This window comes from Xyrauchen texanus, chromosome 2 (genome assembly GCF_025860055.1).
Source record: "Xyrauchen texanus isolate HMW12.3.18 chromosome 2, RBS_HiC_50CHRs, whole genome shotgun sequence".
Classification (NCBI taxonomy): domain Eukaryota; kingdom Metazoa; phylum Chordata; class Actinopteri; order Cypriniformes; family Catostomidae; genus Xyrauchen; species Xyrauchen texanus.
In genome coordinates, this window is record NC_068277.1 from 10,203,093 (window position 1) to 10,223,251 (window position 20,159).

The following is a 20,159-nucleotide window of genomic DNA, read 5'->3' on the forward strand; positions in this document are numbered from 1 at the left end:
GCCTACCTGAGCATTGTTTCTGACCATGTCCATCCCTTTATGGCCACCATGTACCCATCCTCTGATGGCTACTTCCAGCAGGATAATGCACCATGTCACAAAGCTCGAATCATTTCAAATTGGTTTCTTGAACATGACAATGAGTTCACTGTACTAAAATGGCCCCCACAGTCACCAGATCTCAACCCAATAGATCATCTTTGGGATGTGGTGGAACGGGAGCTTCGTGCCCTGGATGTGCATTCCACAAATCTCTATCAACTGCAAGATGCTATCCTATCAATATGGGCCAACATTTCTAAAGAATGCTTTCAGCACCTTGTTGAATCAATGCCACATAGAATTAAGGCAGTTCTGAAGGCGAAAGGGGGTCAAACACAGTATTAGTATGGTGTTCCTAATAATCCTTTAGGTGAGTGTATGTATCTATCTATCTATCTATCTATCTATCTATCTATCTATCTATCTATCTATCTATCTATCTATCTATCTATCTATCTATCTATCTATCTATCTATCTATCTATCTATCTATCTATCTATCTATCTATCTATCTATCTATCTATCTATCTATCTATATACAGTATATATATATACAGGATATATATATACAGGATATATATATACAGGATAGATATATACAGGATAGATATATAGATATATGTAGATATATAGATATATGTAGATATATAGATATATGTAGATATATAGATAAGTAAATAAATGTCATAATCCTGCGACTAGTCGACTAATGTCTTCAAGTAACGCCTACTAGTCGACTAGGAAAATCTTTGGTCGGGGGCAGCCCTAGTCAACATTGACAGCACAAATCAAGAGGATGCTGTTTTTGTTGTCATACATGTGCATGTACGTCTGTATCTTCCTGCAAGGACCAAATAGGATTTGCTTCGTTGTGCTCTGTTTGGTGTGCCTGAAGCCCATGTTTTGACTTTAAAGCTTTGATTTTATCTATATGCATGCTGACACACTGCCCTAACTCTGGCATCCATCAACCATCCCCGCATAGCAACACCAGAGTATTGTGGTGGCAAATGTAAAAATGTAGTTTAATCAGCTAATTGTCATTTGTGTTATTGAAAGTTATGTTCGGTACACTTGCCCCGGTGTCCTGGCCAATTCTCCCCCCATTGGCCCTTATCAATCATGGCCACCTATTAACCCACGTCCCTGAACTGGCTATGTAACTGTACACTCTCCTCTCCACCAACATCTGGTGTGTGGTGAGCGTACAGGCACTATACACTATTGCTACCGTCGCAACATCCAGGTGGATGCTGCACGTTGGTAGTCCCCTGTTTTGTATAGCGCTTTGAGTGTAGTGTCAGAAAAGAGTTATATGAATATACATTCATTCATACTACAGGAACAGTTACTGCTTTGGGAGTAATAGTTTTGGGAGCAATTCCCAGAGAAATAGTTGTTTTGCTCTCTCTCAGGTTCTTTCCTCTGTAGTTTATTTTCTGAAGACTTCATTCTTTTGAATTAGTATTGTGAAAGCCTTCCTTTTCTTTATAAATTATACTGGAGAAAGGCAAAGCCAGTGTGACTCTTCCAGCCAATTTTCTCCGTCTGGTAATCTGCTTTGTGTTAGCTGTCAGTTTTCAGCAATTACTTGTTAACCAAAAAACCCTTTTTGTTGCCCAAACGTGTATTTTACTTATTGGCTGTGACTAATTCTAGATCTCTGTGCCATTTGAGATCATAATAAAATTTTGCTAATAGTAGAATTCACACAACTTGCCTAGCATTGTCCAAAACTGTCTAAAATGTGTTTTATCATATGTCAATCGAGACCTGTCTCATATAAAATGTAATAGACACTTTTAAAAAGCAGTATCTTTATAAAGATCTTCTATCATTTGATCAGTCATATAGTCCAAAAACCTGACACCCCAGCAATATTTTCGTCCACAAAATGACTATTAATTGGTTTGTTTTGTCCATTTGAATTGTTAGTGATGTTGCCAACAACTCCATCGAACCCTGACCTGACCTTGTATTTGCTTCAGTTTCCAGTTCCTTTTCCCAAATATTATCGAAAACACCATCATAAATGATGTAGGCTATTCCCCAGATGAGCACATAAAAAATATCTTGCCCACAACCCATTTTTCTGAATAGTTGATAATGTCTTAACATCTGTATTGAGGTATGAACCCTTCAATATACTTTTTAAACCAAATGCCTGGGGCGCTTTGACCTTTTAATAACTATTCCACTAAAATGTGCTTAATTCATTTAGTTTTGGCTGTCCGCCTTTGTCAGTGAAATTGACGAAATCCTCTTAAGGCTCAGGCAGGATTGGGGAACAATGGAATACATGTAATGGTATTCAACATATTTCAAATACAAAATAAAAAGTAACTGTATTCCACTACAGTTACAATTTAAATAATTTGTAATTAGAATACAGTTACATTCAAAAAGTATTTTGATTACTGAAGAGATTACTTTACATGTTATTGTCATTTGTTTCATTTAATATTTAGTCCTTTTAGATGGAAAACGTTTATACATATAAATGATGCGATCCAAAGTGCATTTGAATAGCGGTGAAACACTTTCTTACGATGTGTTACATTCATACGAGCAGACAGAGAAGTAAATTTGAAGTAAGTTTTGAGCACAAGAAATATAAATAATCCTTGTGTAAATTGTCAGCTATACGTTAAGTTAAAATATTATTTCTAGCCATTTTACATGCACGTTTCCACGCACGATCATATTTTTTTATCAAGAAAATTCACGTTGGTTCATAATTATTTTTTTTCTAGTAAGACCTTTTGATATTAGGGCAAAAATTGTATTCTTGATAGTAATCTTTGTATCGTTTTTCTATAAAAATATCAAAAAATCCTTAAAACACAATAAATTTTATTGATCTTGTTTTTAGAAACAACACTGCATCAGATATTTAGGTTTTTCAGAGAATGTATTTTTAACATGTGTATTTTGTCTTACTGTACTAGCAGAGTTTTTATAGTCAAAAGAAGTAAAAAAAATCTGCCAGTGCTGAAGAAGTAATCCAAAGTATTTAGAATACGTTACTGACCTTGAGTAATCTAACGGAATACGTTACAAATGGCATTTTACAGCATGTAATCTGTAATCTGTAGTGGAATACATTTCAAAAGTAACCCTCCCAACCCTGGGCCCAGGTGTACTTCAATTTGCATGTCCCATCTTGTGCACAGTTGTGTACGAACAGCTTTAAAAGTATACCTAACATGGATGAGTGCGAATGGACGCGTTCGACACATGCACAGTGTCGCAGTGTAGTGCCCAGCCCTATAATGCATGAGGAGTGATTGTGCCAGCTAGGAAATCTGAAATTGTGTTCATGCATTACAATACATTTTTTGGTCAGCGTTTTCCTGATATCCCCCACAGTAATGCTCTTCTCGATTTTAAAGTATAATATTGAAGTTACTTAGTTAAAAATTTAACCAAATTTATTTTAAAACTCAAGCATTGCTTAAATGACCCAGCTCAGTAAAAATCCAATGTCTTTTCTTCTAATCCATATTTTTTAGAAACGGGTGAAGGATGTGGCAGGATCATTCAGCGCTTCCCCAAAAAGGACTGGGATGGCACGGCATTTCCCCAGGGTGTGGAAATGGTAAGTGTGCATTGTGCTTGATTTGAATTTCTCAGTTGTGTACCCTTCAGATCATTCCTTAGTTTTTGATGTAAGTTAGCTTTGCCCACCTGTCTTACTGTATATAATCATTATTAAATAAAATTAAGTTAAATAAATACACTTACATGAGTACACTTACATGAATACACTTACATGAATACACTTGTACATGTTGTGTGTTCCCTAGGAAATTAATCCTTTCTGTTCCTAGCGCCATGTTCTACCAGTTGAGATACAGAAACACATTTTGTTGATATTTAAGCTACAGGAACACAATAATGTGACGCTGTTAAAGAATTTGTATTGCGTTATACCTTAAATGACCTTTTTCCTGAAAGTTAAATTCAGTGAAATATAACTGTCCGATGCCACATCGAAATCTTTTGGGGTTCTTTATCAGCATTTCCTATTGTCATTGATTGTTTACTTAAAGGTTTATCCTAGTTTCCTCCATTTACTGTAATTGAAGAATTCCAAGCTAGTTTTTCTCCATAACTGTCCAGCATACTATCTCTGTTGCCCACTTTGAGTGTCTTTGCTTTCCTTAAATCTTGAACAGAATTGATCCCCCTCCCTCTCTGTGTTTCAGTCTTACACAAAGCTCCACACAATATGGTCCAATTAACAGCAGACTCAAATGATCTTAACTCGGGACCAAATATTTGCTTATCTGAGCTTGAGAAGAGCATGCTGTAAATCTCAAAGTGACAGTAGCTTTAGAGTTGTCCTGGTCCTTGAGTTCAAAAGTAGAGTCATGCTCAGGCTATTGAGTTGCTGTCTGGTTATTTAGTTTGTTTATTTGTTTATCAAGACTGCATTATGTTTGACCTTGGCTTAAAATGATAAGATAGTGATGGTGGTCTGCACACACCACTGCATGAGATCTAATTGAACTTTTTCTTGCTGTCCTAACTTTGCTTTCAGATTTGCCATATGATGCTTTTTTGCAGCCTATGAATTATCACAACGATTAAGTTATATGCCATGGTATATCCTTCTCAGGTGACATATGGTGTTTTTTGTATGTGTATATAAGGTATCTGAAAAGACATTTGATTTTGCACAGTCTACCATGGACTTTATCGCAATGGGGTGATATAATCTGACAAGTGACATTAATACATGACAGCAAGTAGTAAGTAGGCTAAAGCTTAGGTTAAAGTTGCTTTCAGTTTTAGTTACTTTCAAAATTAGAATGATGTTTATAGTTTTTAAAGGAACATTCTGGGTTTAATACAAGTTAAGCTCAATCAATAGCATTTGTGGTGTTGAAATAATTTCTACCACCTTCTTAAAAACAAAATCCACGTTAAGATGTGGTCACATTTAGAGGTCGTCTGATTGTGGATTTTGCTGATAACTAATGTGGTGGAAAGGGTCGATAGTTTTTAAATCGATTTATTGAATGATCAAAGATTTCTTGTCATTCCTTGCTATGATGTGCACAGACATTGAGGCTACAAAATAAATAAAGTCCCAAAAGCAGTTTATTGTGCAATCAAAATTCCAATAGTAACCAGGAAAATTTAGATTCCGTGCATAACTAGGGACTTTTAATTATAAAGTAACCTGAAATACACCGTGTGAAGCGGACCAAGGAAGGGACGGAAACAGATGTCAGCTTAAGGGGTAAGCTTTATTATTACAGTTAATTTGCTTGTATCACACACAACTATTCTTTGCTTTGTGTCAGGCTCTCTCCCCATGCTCTGTGGCTGCTGGCTTTTTATCCGCTCTCCTCACGCTACTGCAATTAGAGACAGGTGTTAGACATAATTTAGCTCAGGTGTGAGCGCCCTTACCGCTTTTCTCTCCCGGACAGGCGCTTGACCATGCCCCCGCTGCCACACACCGGTATGGTGTTTAGGTAGGTGGCACATGCCAAATTGATGCAGCAGGCTGTGATGTGAAGCCTCGGCAGGTTGGCGCCGTTTTGAAGGCACGCGTAGGACCAACAGCATTTTAGGCAGGTTGTCATAATGTTTTGACTCATCGGTGTGTATATACTGTTTATGTACACCAATGAGCCAAAACATTATGACCACACACAGGTGAAACGAATAATGTCGATCATCTAATAACAAGGCCACGGGTCAAGTTCTGGGTAGATTAGATGGTAAACATACAATCAGTTCTCAGTAGTCAACATGTTGAATGCAGGAGAAATGGGCAGGAGTAAAGACCTGAGCGATTTTGTCAGGAATTGTAAAAACGGAGTTTAAATGTATTTGGCTGAGGTTTATGTAAACTTCTGACTACAACAGTGTATATATATATATATATATATATATATATATATCTTTTATGGTCGTTTGAGGGTTTACGGTGTTATGTCGTCATGGTAACGAAGTTGAAAACCCTAAACCTAACTTTATAAAGAAAAGGTTATCAAGTTATTTTATGATACTAAAACCATCTTAACGTGCATTTTTAAATTCTCATCTTGCAGCTAACACAGAGTATCTTGAAGTTCACAGATTAGCCCCGCTGTAATCCAGGCTCTTTTTTTTTTTTTAAGAAAACCAGGGATTAATTTAAATGAATTTTTGTGGTAATCAACATTATGCAACAAATGCTGTTGATTCTGCTTAACTTGTATTGAACCTGGAATATTCCTTTAAGCTAAAGGTGCATCTTCATTGTTCACTTTCAGGCATTTCCCTCAGAAAAGGCCAGCTATTCCACTAGATAATGGATTCTTGGATGGGTTGAGGGATTCTGTTTGCTCTTGGATTTTTAAACCTCCCTCATCTGCACTTTTGGGTGTCTAGCCAGAATGGCAAACAGTTGGGAAGATATTGTATGACCAAACATGACTGGTGTAATATACATCAGGTTATCCAGCAGGTGTTTGAGGCTCTGGTCAGCCAACGGGTTACACAATCTGGGTCAGTCTTGGACTTGGATGTTGTTTTGGATATCATGAATTCTCATACATACTAATTTATGTTTCTAATTCTAAAAGTACATTATATATAAATAGAGAGAGAGTGTGCGTGTGTGCGTGTGTGTGTGCGTGTGTGTGCGTGTGTGCGTGTGCGTGTGTGTGTGCGTGTGTGTGTGTGTGTGTGTGTGCGTGTGTGTGTGCGTGTGTGTGTGCGTGTGTGTGTGCGTGTGTGTGTGCGTGTGCGTGTGCGTGTGCGTGTGTGTGTGTGTGCGTGTGTGTGCGCGTGTGTGTGTGTGTGTGTGTGTGTGTGTGTGTGAGCGTGTATTTATCACTTTGTGGGGACCAAATGTCCCCATAAGGATAGTAAAACCCGAAATTTTTGACCTTGTGGGGACATTTTGTCGGTCCCCATGAGGAAAACAGCTTATAAATCATACTAAATTATGTTTTTTGAAAATGTAAAAATGCAGAAAGTTTTCTGTGAGGGTTAGGTTTAGGGGTTGTGTTAGGTTTAGGGGATAGAATATAAAGTTTGTACAGTATAAAAACCATTATGTCTATGGAAAGTCCCCATAAAACATGGAAACACAACTGTGTGTGTGTGTGTGTGTGTGTGTGTGAGCGTGTATGTATCACTTTGTGGGGACCAAATGTCCCCATAAGGATAGTAAAACCCGAAATTTTTGACCTTGTGGGGACATTTTGTCGGTCCCCATGAGGAAAACAGCTTATAAATCATGTGTGTGTGTGTGTGTGTGTGTGTGTGGTCGGTCAACAGAGAATGGGTTCGAACTGACAAAGTCTACTGTAACTCAGGTCACCGCACTGTACAATTGTGGTGAGAAGAATATCATCTCATAATGCTTTTCTGAGATGCGGGTTGGTGCTGTTTTGGAGGCACAAGGGGGACCAACACAATATTAGTTAGGTGGTTTTAATGTTGTGGCTGCTCGATGTATATACAGTAAACATTTACATATGGTTAATGCATTTCATTCTATTATTATTCACATGGCAATGTAATTTGCTTTTTGTGCATTTTTGATTCATTATTAAGATGTTTTTATCTCAAGTCTTGTTTTTGTGCTAGTGCTTTAGAACAACATTTATCAAACACATTCCCATATCTTGGAACGCTGCAGGGACATTGCAATGCATTGTGTGGGCGAATTTTCATTTAAAAATAGACCTGAGCTGAGTGTATGTCATTGCTTGTTAGTCATTGGGTGTGCCAGTATTCCCAATGGGCTGTAGAACCAAACCAGAAGATTCATGCATGTTCTGCTGGTCCTCAGGAAACATGGCTTGAGTTCATCTACACAGCTTCATCTCAGAAGCATTCAGCAACATGTGGTGGGCCCCTGTAATAGTTTACTCAAACATATCAGTATGTGGACATGCTTTACTGATGCCTTCTTCCCTATTGTGTCTGTTTGCTCTTGCCATCTCTATGGTGTTTTATTGCTGTGACCCAACCTTGTGCAATTTCTGGTTGATTGATCTTGAAGGTTTTATATTATGTTCTTTCAATGCTCATGTATACTTTTATATCATGTCCTCTTATGATGCCTATTTATGGTTGTCGCCAAGCATCTGTCTTTGTAAATGGTCATTTTTGACTTCAATGGCCTAAATATTTTATTGGGAGTTACCAGTTTTCCTCGTGTTTCAGAAAATTCAGCTTTTTTGGTCAAATTGCATGGAGGATTCAATTGTTTTAGTTGTGGGTGTCATTCGTTTTTTGTGGACGAATTGTTAAATAATGACAATAACAAACTCATAAAGCCACAATGCTGGGGGTGTCCCATCATTCACCAGGATATTTTGGGGTTGTAATGAAATTGCTCCAATTCTAGCTTTGTAGTTTTAATGAAAATATGCTATTGTTTTAACATACCAGCCAGGCAATTTACTATTGTCCTGGAATGCAAATTTTTATTATTTGCAGATTTCTAGATTTCTTTTTCGCTTTGTTTTCTGATGCAGAAAAGAAATGTTTTTTCTTTGTTACAACAACCCCCAGCAAACTAAATGGCTACAGATGAGGAATGTCCCTTGTATAAAAGGAGCTGAAAAACACCCCATCGTGTTTACAGCTCTTGTTCAAAGGTATTTTTAATCTTGTAGGATGTTCGCCAGCTATTTGCATTGCATGCCATTTTTGACTCTACCTCACACTTAAGGTTCAGCTCTCTTCTTGTTAATGCCATCATTACTCCTTTGTTGATGCTGACAACTAATTGAAACCAATGGAGGCGACATTAATCATCCGATTTAAAGTTGGTCGAACTAGATCCATACATCCATAAACAACAATGACATTAGGCTGGACTAGTTATTGGTCTCGGGCAGTTAAGATACAGATGTTCTCTGATTCCCTCTTGAAAAATTAGCTATCATAAAAGGTATTATACATAATTTCAACATCATTTCTTAAGTAATTTTTACAGTAATTTTCCCTGATGTTCTCCCAGGTGTCCTAGCAGAGCAACCACAGGTGTAGTTTATCACTTTAGCTATGGATATGTTCTACTATATTTGACAACCAGGAAGTGTCCAAATTATGATGTATCAGCCAAATGATCATCGTTCCTGAGTGAAACTACGTTTCCCGAAATGAATGCACAAACTCAAGCTCATAGCAACAGGAGAGTTTATTCATGATAACACGTATAAAACAACATGAAGAAGAGCGTGCACCTGTTATTGTACTGATATGCACAGAAAGGGAAAAACAGCTGAAATTAATGATGAGACAGTGTTTCGGGAGACTTGTAATATTTTAATTAAAATATTACTTTAATATACCAAGTTCATCACTGTGTGCTGATTCAGAATTTATGTCATGTTAGACTTGAAAATGTATAACATCTTGAAAACAAAGATTTTTATATTACGGAAATGCATTCATATAGAACATAATTTCAACGATTTGGTATTTAGTTTTATTTGATACTGATTTAACCAGATTTCTGTGTAATTTCAAACAAACAGACAGCCTGTTATCTAATGTCCGTAAAAGGTTTATTTTTTAGCAAGCCAATTGCATTTTCTAAGGATAATGTTTTGTATTGGTCAGTTGGATTGATTCCTGTAGGTCACGTGGATTTATTGCTTGACTTAAAAATTTCACAGAAGATTGAATGTCCTGGTACTCCACGTGGGATGCTGCTTTTAACAAGCAGCTGACAAACAAGAGTTGAATTTATGCTCGAACATTTTAGTGCATCCCATAGAACTTCCCATGTCTGACCTTATACTGATTCAGCTGGAATAAACAGTAGATGATATAGTGACGCTTATTGTAGTTGCTGTAGTTTTGTCCCTTTATTTAGGTTTGTTGTTTTAGTTGACCAAGAATTGTGTGTGTGTGTGCGTGCGTGCATGCGTGTCATTTTTATACCATAATTTGCAGTGTTTAAAAAGGTATATTTTATATATATATATCTCCTTTTTACCCTTGGCAATCAAAACACAGTTCACAAGACACACAAGACTTTTTAACAACAGTGTTGTGGTTCAAAGTCTCAAAGAAAAAACATTTTGTCTAATGTTTTTCAGTTGTAAAAATATTTTACAGTATCTTTACAAGACTCTCTGTGTGCCAAATTAGCAACCAATCAAAATGAAAAGATTTGCTAAATGTTTGCGATAGAGCAGTTATTCAGTACATCGATTTTTGCCAAAAGTTTGCCATAGATCTGGTTACTAGTAATTGGTTGAAGACATATTTGCCAGACATTTCTAATAGCCAGTAGTGGAAAACTGTTCATTGTTGTCATAGGTTTGATGCAAGTTCACCCAGTGGTGAAGCCATAAATAAATTGAAAGTTTAAATACAGAGTTTTTGCTTGGGATAGGACGATATGGATATCTCACAATTCTATTTGATAATGAAAATTAAATGACAAAATATTACAGAAAATAGTTTCTTTTCTGAAAAGCTATTTTAGCAAAATGCTCAAAAAGTTAATTTTAATACACAATATAAATCCTCAAAGTTTAAATAATATGAGTTGTTCATATACATTTCAATATTAGAAAAGATCACAAACAAATACAATAGAACTGAACAAATCCTGTCCTGAAAAAAGTGTGAAAGTGTATATTTATATTTAAAAAATGTGTTTGTCATCATTATTATAATCAAAATCTAACTTTGTAAAAATACAAACATTCTATATTATATTAATTAATATTATATCATGAAATTGTTTATATAATGATGTTATATGATGAGCTATCAATGTTTTAAATAATGTGTACAATTTACAAATAATAACATTGAGTTTACATTTCTTTGTATAAGAAATGCTAAAAATGTTACTGTCACTTTAAGGGTTCAACGAGCAGCTCAGTGTTCCGGTTCAGGGAACATTAACAATCATTTTTCTTTAGCGCATGCGTCCTTGCTGCGTGAGATTAAAATGAATATTTATTTTTACATTTTTATCTGACTGTAAAGACAGAAAGGATATTAAGATGCATTATTCAATGAAAGTGGAGTGCGCTTCATCTTTGATGGACACACATTACACGGAGGAAACGATCCGCTTTCAAGCACTTTTCATCAAAACAAGGCGATTTTCCAGGTATTCCAGTAATTACATTTTTAAAACCTAAATTCAGTCACTTTAAGAACCTTGTGTGAGCACTGTAAACAGAGATTATGATGTTTGATGGGTCATTTCCTATATAATCACATGGACAGAAAACAATGTTGCCGATTTTGAAATATCGAGTTATACCACAATATGGTTTGTAATTGTTTGGTTCGCGATATATCGAAATTTGATATATTGTACCATCCCTAGTTTTTGCAAGTGTATGGGTGTGTGTTCAGAGGTTTTTTTTTTTCTTCTTAAATGGCACTTTTAAACAAAAAGTGAAATATTGTATTAACAAAAGTACTCGTTTAGAAGATGGCATTAGCCTTGAATCATCTCAAGGCTGCGCATGGGTTTCTTCCCATGAAAGTGTTTCCCATTTACCCGTTTGTCACTGCCACAGTGATCGGGTGCCATTAACATCTGCCTCGGGAGATATTTGCTCTTACAGTTATCTCTTTATTGCCTGGACTGGAACACATTGAGGTTTTTATGTTATGTCCAGAATGATTGACTCAAATGTTCCTGTTAAACTAACATCAACAGCCATTCATCTATGCTCCTACGACAGCTCAAGCCACTTGGCAGTCCATGATGCATGTGTGTCAGCTTCCTCAGCATGCTAGGAATGAGACGGACATAGAATCTTGGCCCCTCGTGAAGCCAGTTGGCCTTATAGCTGCTTCTCTGATGCTTGTTTTATGTCTCCAATGTTTATATGCAGAATCCTCTGCTTTATTTATACTGACTGGATCAAATGGATTATGTCCCTCATCTTGTAAGCTTGAAGAAAAACATACCTCCCTTATTCCTCTAAAGCATAAAATGGAGTAAAAAAAAATCAACCAACAGAAAATAACGTTTGCTGATATACATACAGTTTCTATATGTTCTTTTTGTTTAATAGCTTGATTTATTTTAGAACTGGGAAAACAAACACTGTTGGCTTGAGCGCTGATGAAAAAATATAATATAGAATACACAAGCACGTAATGAAACATGCCTTCTTTTACAAAAAAAAAAAAAAAGTAGTAACATGTTCTTTGAAGTGTTTCTGCGGTCACTAACAGAAAGTGGTTTGTTTATGTTTTGAGGGAGCTATGTATTGATGAAATAAAAAATTCCTTTTCGGAGCCTGACATCCTATAATGAAGGAATGTGACCTCACACTATGGGGGATTGTGACCGTTTGTGTCATCTATCTCATCCACATGCTCTGACTTTTTTAACCTCCCTTCCCTTTCCTCCATATCCCTGTTGTAATCTGAAATGTGGTTCATACTTCCGGGAATGACACACAAAGTATGCCGGAAATGTGTAAATAATTTGCACATTAGTTGGTCTGTTGTTTGCGGTGAGATTTTAAAGCTGGGGTTGGATATTCTGTGTATCACTGTACATAAAATGTCATGTTTCATTCAAAAAAAGAAATACAGTGATTATAAGGAAATGAATCCCATGTTAGAACAATTGTGCTTTTTGTGTTGTTATATTCATGAGAATTTTGCACATTTCCCCCCCAATTCTCATTACCAAAATACACCATATTTACTGCAATGCAAAAATGAATTAATGAGACTGTATATTTTTTAAATTGAAAATATTTATACATCATTACATTTATGCAGTGTGTTGTACAAGCTTAAATTCACAGAACTTTTACAGTAAAAATGACTGAAATTACTGAGTACATTATTAAGAACTGAATGATAATCCTCACTGAGAAAAGTTAGTTCCAAAAATTCAAAAGTAAAATGCCCAGACACGCTCTAGAAATGTAGAGGTTAAATTAGGAGAGGAAGATCTTTTATGAGTAATCAACGATTAGTTGATTACTACGATTGGGTCACAGGAAATGCAATCACAGGAAATCATCTCCTTCAAAAGCTGGTCAGAGCTTATCCCTACTGTAGTTTCAGCACTCACCAGATCTTTGGTTTTAAGAGTCTGTGTTCAGAAGAAAGACCGAACGTAAAGAAGGAAAATTCCAGAATATTTTGGGTGCTGATTTAAAGCTGAAGTGTGTAATTTTGGCACCACTAATTTCAGCAAACAGTTTTTTTTTATTTTAAATAATGGCTTTCATAAAGGGTTTACCCGAACACTACCCCTGTTTTTCTTTTGTTGGACAACTAGACATTCTCACCCCAATCTCATGCCATTGATTGAGCCAGAATCACTGTGTCAGGCTGGTCGGGGTGCTCAAACAAACAGCACAATGTTTTGAAAGTGCTACAGTGTTTCTCTCTCAGCATTTGGGCTTGTAAAAATTCACATTGAAAAAATTTTATATAATGGAAACATTTTGGCTTATTTTGGCTAATAAATATAAAAACGTAAATTCATGACAGTACGCAGTGCACACAAGACGTGGCCCATGGATTGATTAGTATCTGCAGTTCCTGGCAAAAGGGCAGGCAATGCAGAATGAAACAAAGAAGCAGGGAGCTGAGCCATAGTCTGAGAGCTTTGTTACTTCCTGCTGTATCTGTTCATCTCAGCTACCAAAGGAAAAGCTGCTAACAAAAGCCCCATACCAGTCTCACAAGTTAAAAACCAGCCAATCAGATGGCAGCGTTTAACAAGCTAAAAATGCACACAAACAAAAGAGACTTCGGTTCATCAGCTTAAGTGATCAAAGCTGATGGTCTGGTGTGCTGTGCTCATAATGTCTGATTCACAATGGGAGAGCATCTTGATTAACTTCATACAGACAGAACTGGAAAAAATGTCTTACTCCTATCCAGACAATTCCTGGTTATTCCATTTTCTGGCAGAAGGCAGATCATTAAGTGTCTGCATTGCTTAAAGGTTGCAGATTTGATCCCAGGAAAAGGCCTGATGCTACTCTGGTTATGAACTACAGGTGGATGGGGGGTTCTGACCTCCTTAATTTAAGGGACAGTTCACCCAAAAAGGAAAATTCTCTTATCCTTTACTCACTTTCATGCCATCCCATATGTGAATGACTTTTTTTCTTCTGCTGAACAAACAACGATTTTTGGAAGAATATATCAGCTCTGCATGCCCTTTCAATGCAAGTGAATTGTGACCAGACCTTTAACGCTCCAAAAAAAAAATCACAAAGGCAGCATAAAAATGTCCATACAAATTCAGTGGTTTAATACATGTCTACTGATGTGATGCAATCACTTTGGGTGAGAAACAGATTAAAATGTTAGTCCTTTTGTACTATAAATCTCCATTTGCACTTTCACATTCTGAAAGGGAAAGTGAAAGTGGAGAATTATAGTACAAACTGACTTAAATACTGATCTGTTTCTCACCCACACCTATCATATCGCTTCAAAAGACATGGCTGTTTATTAAATCACTAGATTCTTATTAATTACTTTTGTGCTGCCTTTATGTGATTTTTGGAGCTTGAAAGGTCTGGTCCTTTTGTGTTTGTGTTCAGCAGAAGAAAAAAGTCTTACACATCTGGGATGGCACGAGGGTAAATATATATATATATATATATATATACAGTATATATATATATATATATATATATATATATATATATATATATATATATATATAGAAATTCCTTTAAAAGCAAATTACCTTATCAGACACTCTTATCAGGGACAATCTTTCTGGAGAAATCTAGGATTATTGCTCAAGGGTACAATTATGACCACTCAGTGTTGATCCTTGCAGAGCTCAAACCAGAAATCATCCGCTTTCTGGCCCTGAGCTCAAACCACTATGCCACACCCCTGCCTAAAACTAATTTGACACCTTTTAATTGGAATTAATATGATAATTTGTACACAGTTCAATTTGGATAGTAACTTAAGTCTCCTATTACCATTTGTGTTCTTGAGGAGGTGCATAACCACAAAATGTCAAAGAGTGACTGCCTTTGCAATTAGTAGACCTTGAGTCACTTTGGATAAAAAAAAAAAAACATTATGCTCTAAAGCAAGTAATGATGTTTGAGTGTTTGTACATTTCTGTTCAGGATGGTTTGCCCCTCAACTGAGTGAATTTATTTCCCTCAGAGAGTTTGGCTCTCAGCACTGAACAAATGCAATTAGTCTCTCCGTATACTTTATTGACTCTGACATGTGGTTAAGTGGCCACCAATTATGTTGGCCAACTCTACTGCTGGGTGTGCCATGTCCCTCCATTTATTCCTATGAGCACTCCTGTGGAAGCAGTGTGAAATATAATATAATGTATATTTGACGCCTTACAAGCTTGGCCAAATGTACTGTATGATGTTTCTAGAGCATCTTGTCCTAACCAGACGCAGTGCGATAAGATTCCAGCGATAAGCAATCTGTCTGTTCACGCCAGACGCGATGCAACACCACGATATTCATATACTAAAATGAGGATAATTTACAATAACATTTTGAAATCAGAGTACAGATGGAACACTCTGTTTATTGAATGCAACAAATTCTTTCACTGAAGTTGCATGTGGACATACGCTTTCTAGGCAAACCCCAAAGGGAATAAACAGGGCAAAGTGTCCAAATTCAGTCTGTTACCATTGTTTATGTTCACGTCGTGCTCCTTTTGTTATTTCGCTGATCTCCACATGACAGGTAAGTGGAGAGAAATTTTGAAAGAGCCGGTATGCCACCCCTCATGCCATTCTGAGCAGTGGCATGAGGGGTGTGTGAGACAGAGATCCGACTTAAGAAAACGAGACCTCAAGCACAACATTCGGTAGGTGTGTGACACTCTCAGACAAAATTAAGTTGTTTTAAACAGACTAGATAGATTCTGGCTTTAATATACTGTTATAAGAATTTTTAGACCCATTTGTTGACTGGGCTGCCCGACGTGACTTGGCAAAAATAGAAACCATTTAAAAAATAGAATTGCTTGTGGCTTGCAGGGATGGTGGGCCCTTGATGGCCCAGGGGTGCCCTGGGCTTTAAGGCTGCGCAATCTAGTTTGATGATCCCCCGCTTGAAAACCCTTTTGGGCATGGCCCCAGATAATTGGCCCCAGGATCTGTACCAGGTTGCTTGTTGTGTGTCTCTGTCGTGGCGGCTTTGCCTAGCATCTGGTTAGGACACAGTTTACTCCAAGTGGTAGCCACAGTGTATTACTTCTACCGGGCCCTTGGCGATTCCTCCACTCGAAAACCCATCAATAATGAAATGAACCCCCCCCCCCCTCCCCGGTCAACTACTTTAGGAGGGGGGACCTTGGAGATAATTGGCCCTGGGGCCTTTGAAAATCATAATCCGTCCCTGAGTATTTGTAGTATTTGTAATATTAAATTAAAAAAACCTAATAAATACAGATGTGTTCCTACATCCACACTACCAGTGACTTTAGAGGGTGCCACAAAATAGTGTTGCTCTTTAGTTCAACGCCAAGGCTTTCATGTATATCCAGTTTATTTTTGTATATATGTCTATAGTAAAAGATTAAGTCCTGTGTAATGAACAGCCATTGTGTTGAGAATAAAGGACACCCTCCCTTCATTCAAAAGCAAGGTCATTTTCTCCTCCCTGCTAAGAATGTAAAAGTGTGGCTGACTCACGTGACTGCTGTATGAAGCTGTTGTTTAGTCAGCTGAAAAACATAAACAAAAGTCAGAGCTGATTTGAGGGAGGGGAAAGTGGGCGGTGACAGGAAACACCTGTACCCACTGGACTATCATTTGGCTCACAGGCAGGGGTCTGCTGTGTGACGTTCAACTGTACTGTACCTTGGTCCAGTCCCAAGACTTAAGGTTTTTATACTCGACTGGTCAAAAGCAAAAACACACTGGAACTGTTGTTTGTTGTTTAGATTGTGAAGTTCAACCATCCTGATGGATGTTTGCAGTTGTTAGGCTTGATTTATTTTATTTTTTTACAATCATTCATTAAGAGAATCGTCACTTCACAATGTATGACTGCAAAGACCACAGAGGAATTTACCAGCGTAGTTCCGGGTAAAGTTTTGTAACTAGCTGAAGGATTGAATGAAATGATTGGCTGGAGTGGATTATGAGTCTACCACACCCATAGACAGGCTTTTTCCACATTCTTTTGTTGCTGTTGCATTTATATGCTTCCTTTTTGTTCTTGCTTTGACTCTCATTCTTAAAATGTTAAAACCTATTATACCATGATGCTCTGGAGTGCTTAATTCTGATTGGTCAATCGTTGTCATTTCCGTTTAGTCTGCTGTCTATAACGCATAATAAATAATCAATATTTCATGTCCATTTTTTTTATTTAATTTTTTTTACCAAGTAACCATGTAATAAGTGGGAAAATGTCAAGTCAGCTGGTAAATAAATCCCTTGAGGTTGATACGAGACCCTCCGCTTTGTGTCAAAGTTTGACATTATGTCATCCGTTGCTAATTTTAGCACTTGAGCTCAATTATTGACTTAAATTACTTAACAGCTGCCAAACAGGGTAGTTCAAGTTGTACTCCACCTATACAGGGCTAAACTATTGGTGTATTTGTCTGTGCGAGAAAAGGAAAGTAACTAATAAACATTCCTATAAACCTAAGATGACCTTCTGCGTTTGTAAAGAGCATGCTATTACCTGATATCATTTTTTGCACGTGAGTTAAATTTATTACCGTATTCCAGGCACTGCCGGGAAGTTCAGAGTATGTCTTCAGTGTTTCCCCTACTGCCTTATGGGAACAAAAACTGAAAGCAAAATGTTTGAATAACACTCAAATCTCCAAGTATTGAAGCATGTTTTATGTGTGTGTTGTTAAGATTGAAATATTTCAGGCTGAGCCTCATCTGTTAAAGTGCCAGTGTGTTTTCAATTTAGGTTTTAAAAAAGAGGGCAGAAGAATTCGCCTCAAGTGAGGACACCGCCACAGAGGATCACGCTAGTGAAGAGCGTGATGGAGCCAGCTGTATGAGCTACACATGGAGAAATGCAAGTCTGAAATAATTGACACGTACACGCGCACCAGATTGAGAACATGCTATTTGCATTTTTCTCTTCATTTCTGACATGCACAAATAGTCACGGCTCAATAATTTACATGTCACAAAATGACGATGCTGTCAATGTGTTGCTCATTTGGCATTTTTAGTGTCAATCCTCGCCCTCCTGATTCTGGTTAATTTCTAAGCATCCCTATTGACCAACTAAAAATATCTCTCACTAAAGTAAACCATATGTGCGGTATTGCATAACGGACCCAATAAATTATCCTGACCATTGCTGTGTTCAGAACAATATCAGAATACTACATTACAGGTCCGTTAGCGTCTGCTCTAATGGGGTAGGACTATAAAACATTTTTTTTATCATGTTCTTCTGACCCTGAAGATGTTCTCAGGGAGTGCTGTTTTCATCTCAGGGGTTTCGCATCAACTCAACACATTCAGGCAGAAGAATTGGGTCTCCATCTTGTCCCAGCTGAGCATTTCCTACCCTTGGTCTGTGGCTGAAAGGGGCTTAGCAGACAGAAATAGACTGTCCTCTATATGGATTCTTTATTAGCCTCTGTTTAATCTGATAAAATTATGAAGTGTTAACTGAGGGCCACCAGAGCTGCTGACATCTCTTCCCCTGTTATTGTTTTTCTTCCTGAGAGATTCTTGGGATTTGTTAACCTAGATATTACATTTTTTTAATGGAACAATTTCATAAGAATGTATTAGTCCATATGTCAATTGTAATAAAAGGCATACTAAATATTTTAAAAACTTTAGGTATTTATTGATTAAATTTCCATGATGTCATAGTTACTTGGTGCATTCAAAATAGATAAATACCAAGTTATATTTTAGATGTAGCCTAGTACATTCACAAACAGCCATTACATGCTGCAGTGGTGGCAAAACAGGGTCCCGTTCGTTCCGTTAGATCCATATGATGGTCTTGTTCATATAAGATCATTGTTAGATCATACTGTATTTGGCCTCTTATCTATCAGTTTTTACTTTGGAAATGAAAAACAGCCATTTGCGATTTTAGATTTTGTGTGATTCCTTCATTAAAATTTCAAATCTACTAACTGCAGCTAGAACAGATGCAATAACAATGATGGTGATCTGTGAAATATTATAATTGTCAAATATAAGAAGTGAAAAATTTTTTTTATGTTATGAAGTAAATATCAATTTAAACAAGCCCACATCTCCAATAATCTTGAAACAGGGTGTTTCAATTCTGCAAACTGCACTTTTGGGACATTTTTAGCTCAATTTGAATGAAGCGGAAACAGTACGTTTACTTTTCTTTTGCTAAAATCCATCTGTGCTTACCGAAATTCGAAACAATACCTCCAGTGGCCAAAGTGGTAAGAGTTGTTGGGCTTATGGGTACGTGTGAGCTCCATTTCTGGGTGAAATGTCCGCGGAGGGACGCCAAAAGCGAGTTGTGAAGTGAGTTCTTTTCAGCTCTACAGGTTGCAATACATTGAAGAGGAATGCATATTTTATGAACAGAACCCCCAATCCAAACCTCAAACTGAAACCTAACCATCAGTGGAGTTAAAATGTAATATCAGAGGGGAAAAATGCAACCTACGAATCATGCTTGTCACTAATTATGCGAATGCGATTACTTCCTGGTTTCAAAGCGGGATCCAAACCTGGGTCTCCCAGGCTGCTGATGCAATGCACTTGGAAGTGGAAGTGGAAGGTAAACATGCTTGAGCCGATGCAAAAATGTCTGATAGGACATGCCGCTTGTCAGTGAGTCAGCATAATGTGGCCAATGGTAGGGTACCGGAACTCTCGGAGGCAAAATTGACGACTTCCTGTGTGATCATGTTGTCTTTTCTTGGGTGCTAAAGAACCTGCAAGTGCTGTTGCCTAGCATTTGTTTGTAAATAGTGACTTAATCTATAACTAGAGCCTTTTGTTCTGTTGGTCCTCTTGTTTCCCCCCTTTTCTCCCCCATACTGTGTTATTGTCTCTCTTGCTACAGAAAAACATCCCAGATATTTCCAGATATGTTATTAACTATTGAATCATTTATTATTGTATTTTGACTTACAAAACACAGTGACCTTTGGCTATAAAATTTATTTTTGGTGGACTTCTATTGTTTTCCATGCT

General features: G+C 37.2%; 1 protein-coding gene across 3 annotated transcripts in view; it reads left to right on the forward strand.

Moving 5' to 3' along the window:
• The window catches only part of LOC127660117 (myotubularin-related protein 13-like), a 179,503-nt gene that overhangs the window by 17,976 nt on the left and 141,368 nt on the right, over window positions 1-20,159 (forward strand). For all 3 annotated transcript variants that reach the window (XM_052150205.1, XM_052150222.1, XM_052150213.1), the window contains exon 2: window positions 3,555-3,640. In XM_052150205.1, the coding sequence (XP_052006165.1) occupies window positions 3,555-3,640 (86 nt within the window). The remainder of the gene's footprint in view (window positions 1-3,554; window positions 3,641-20,159) is intronic.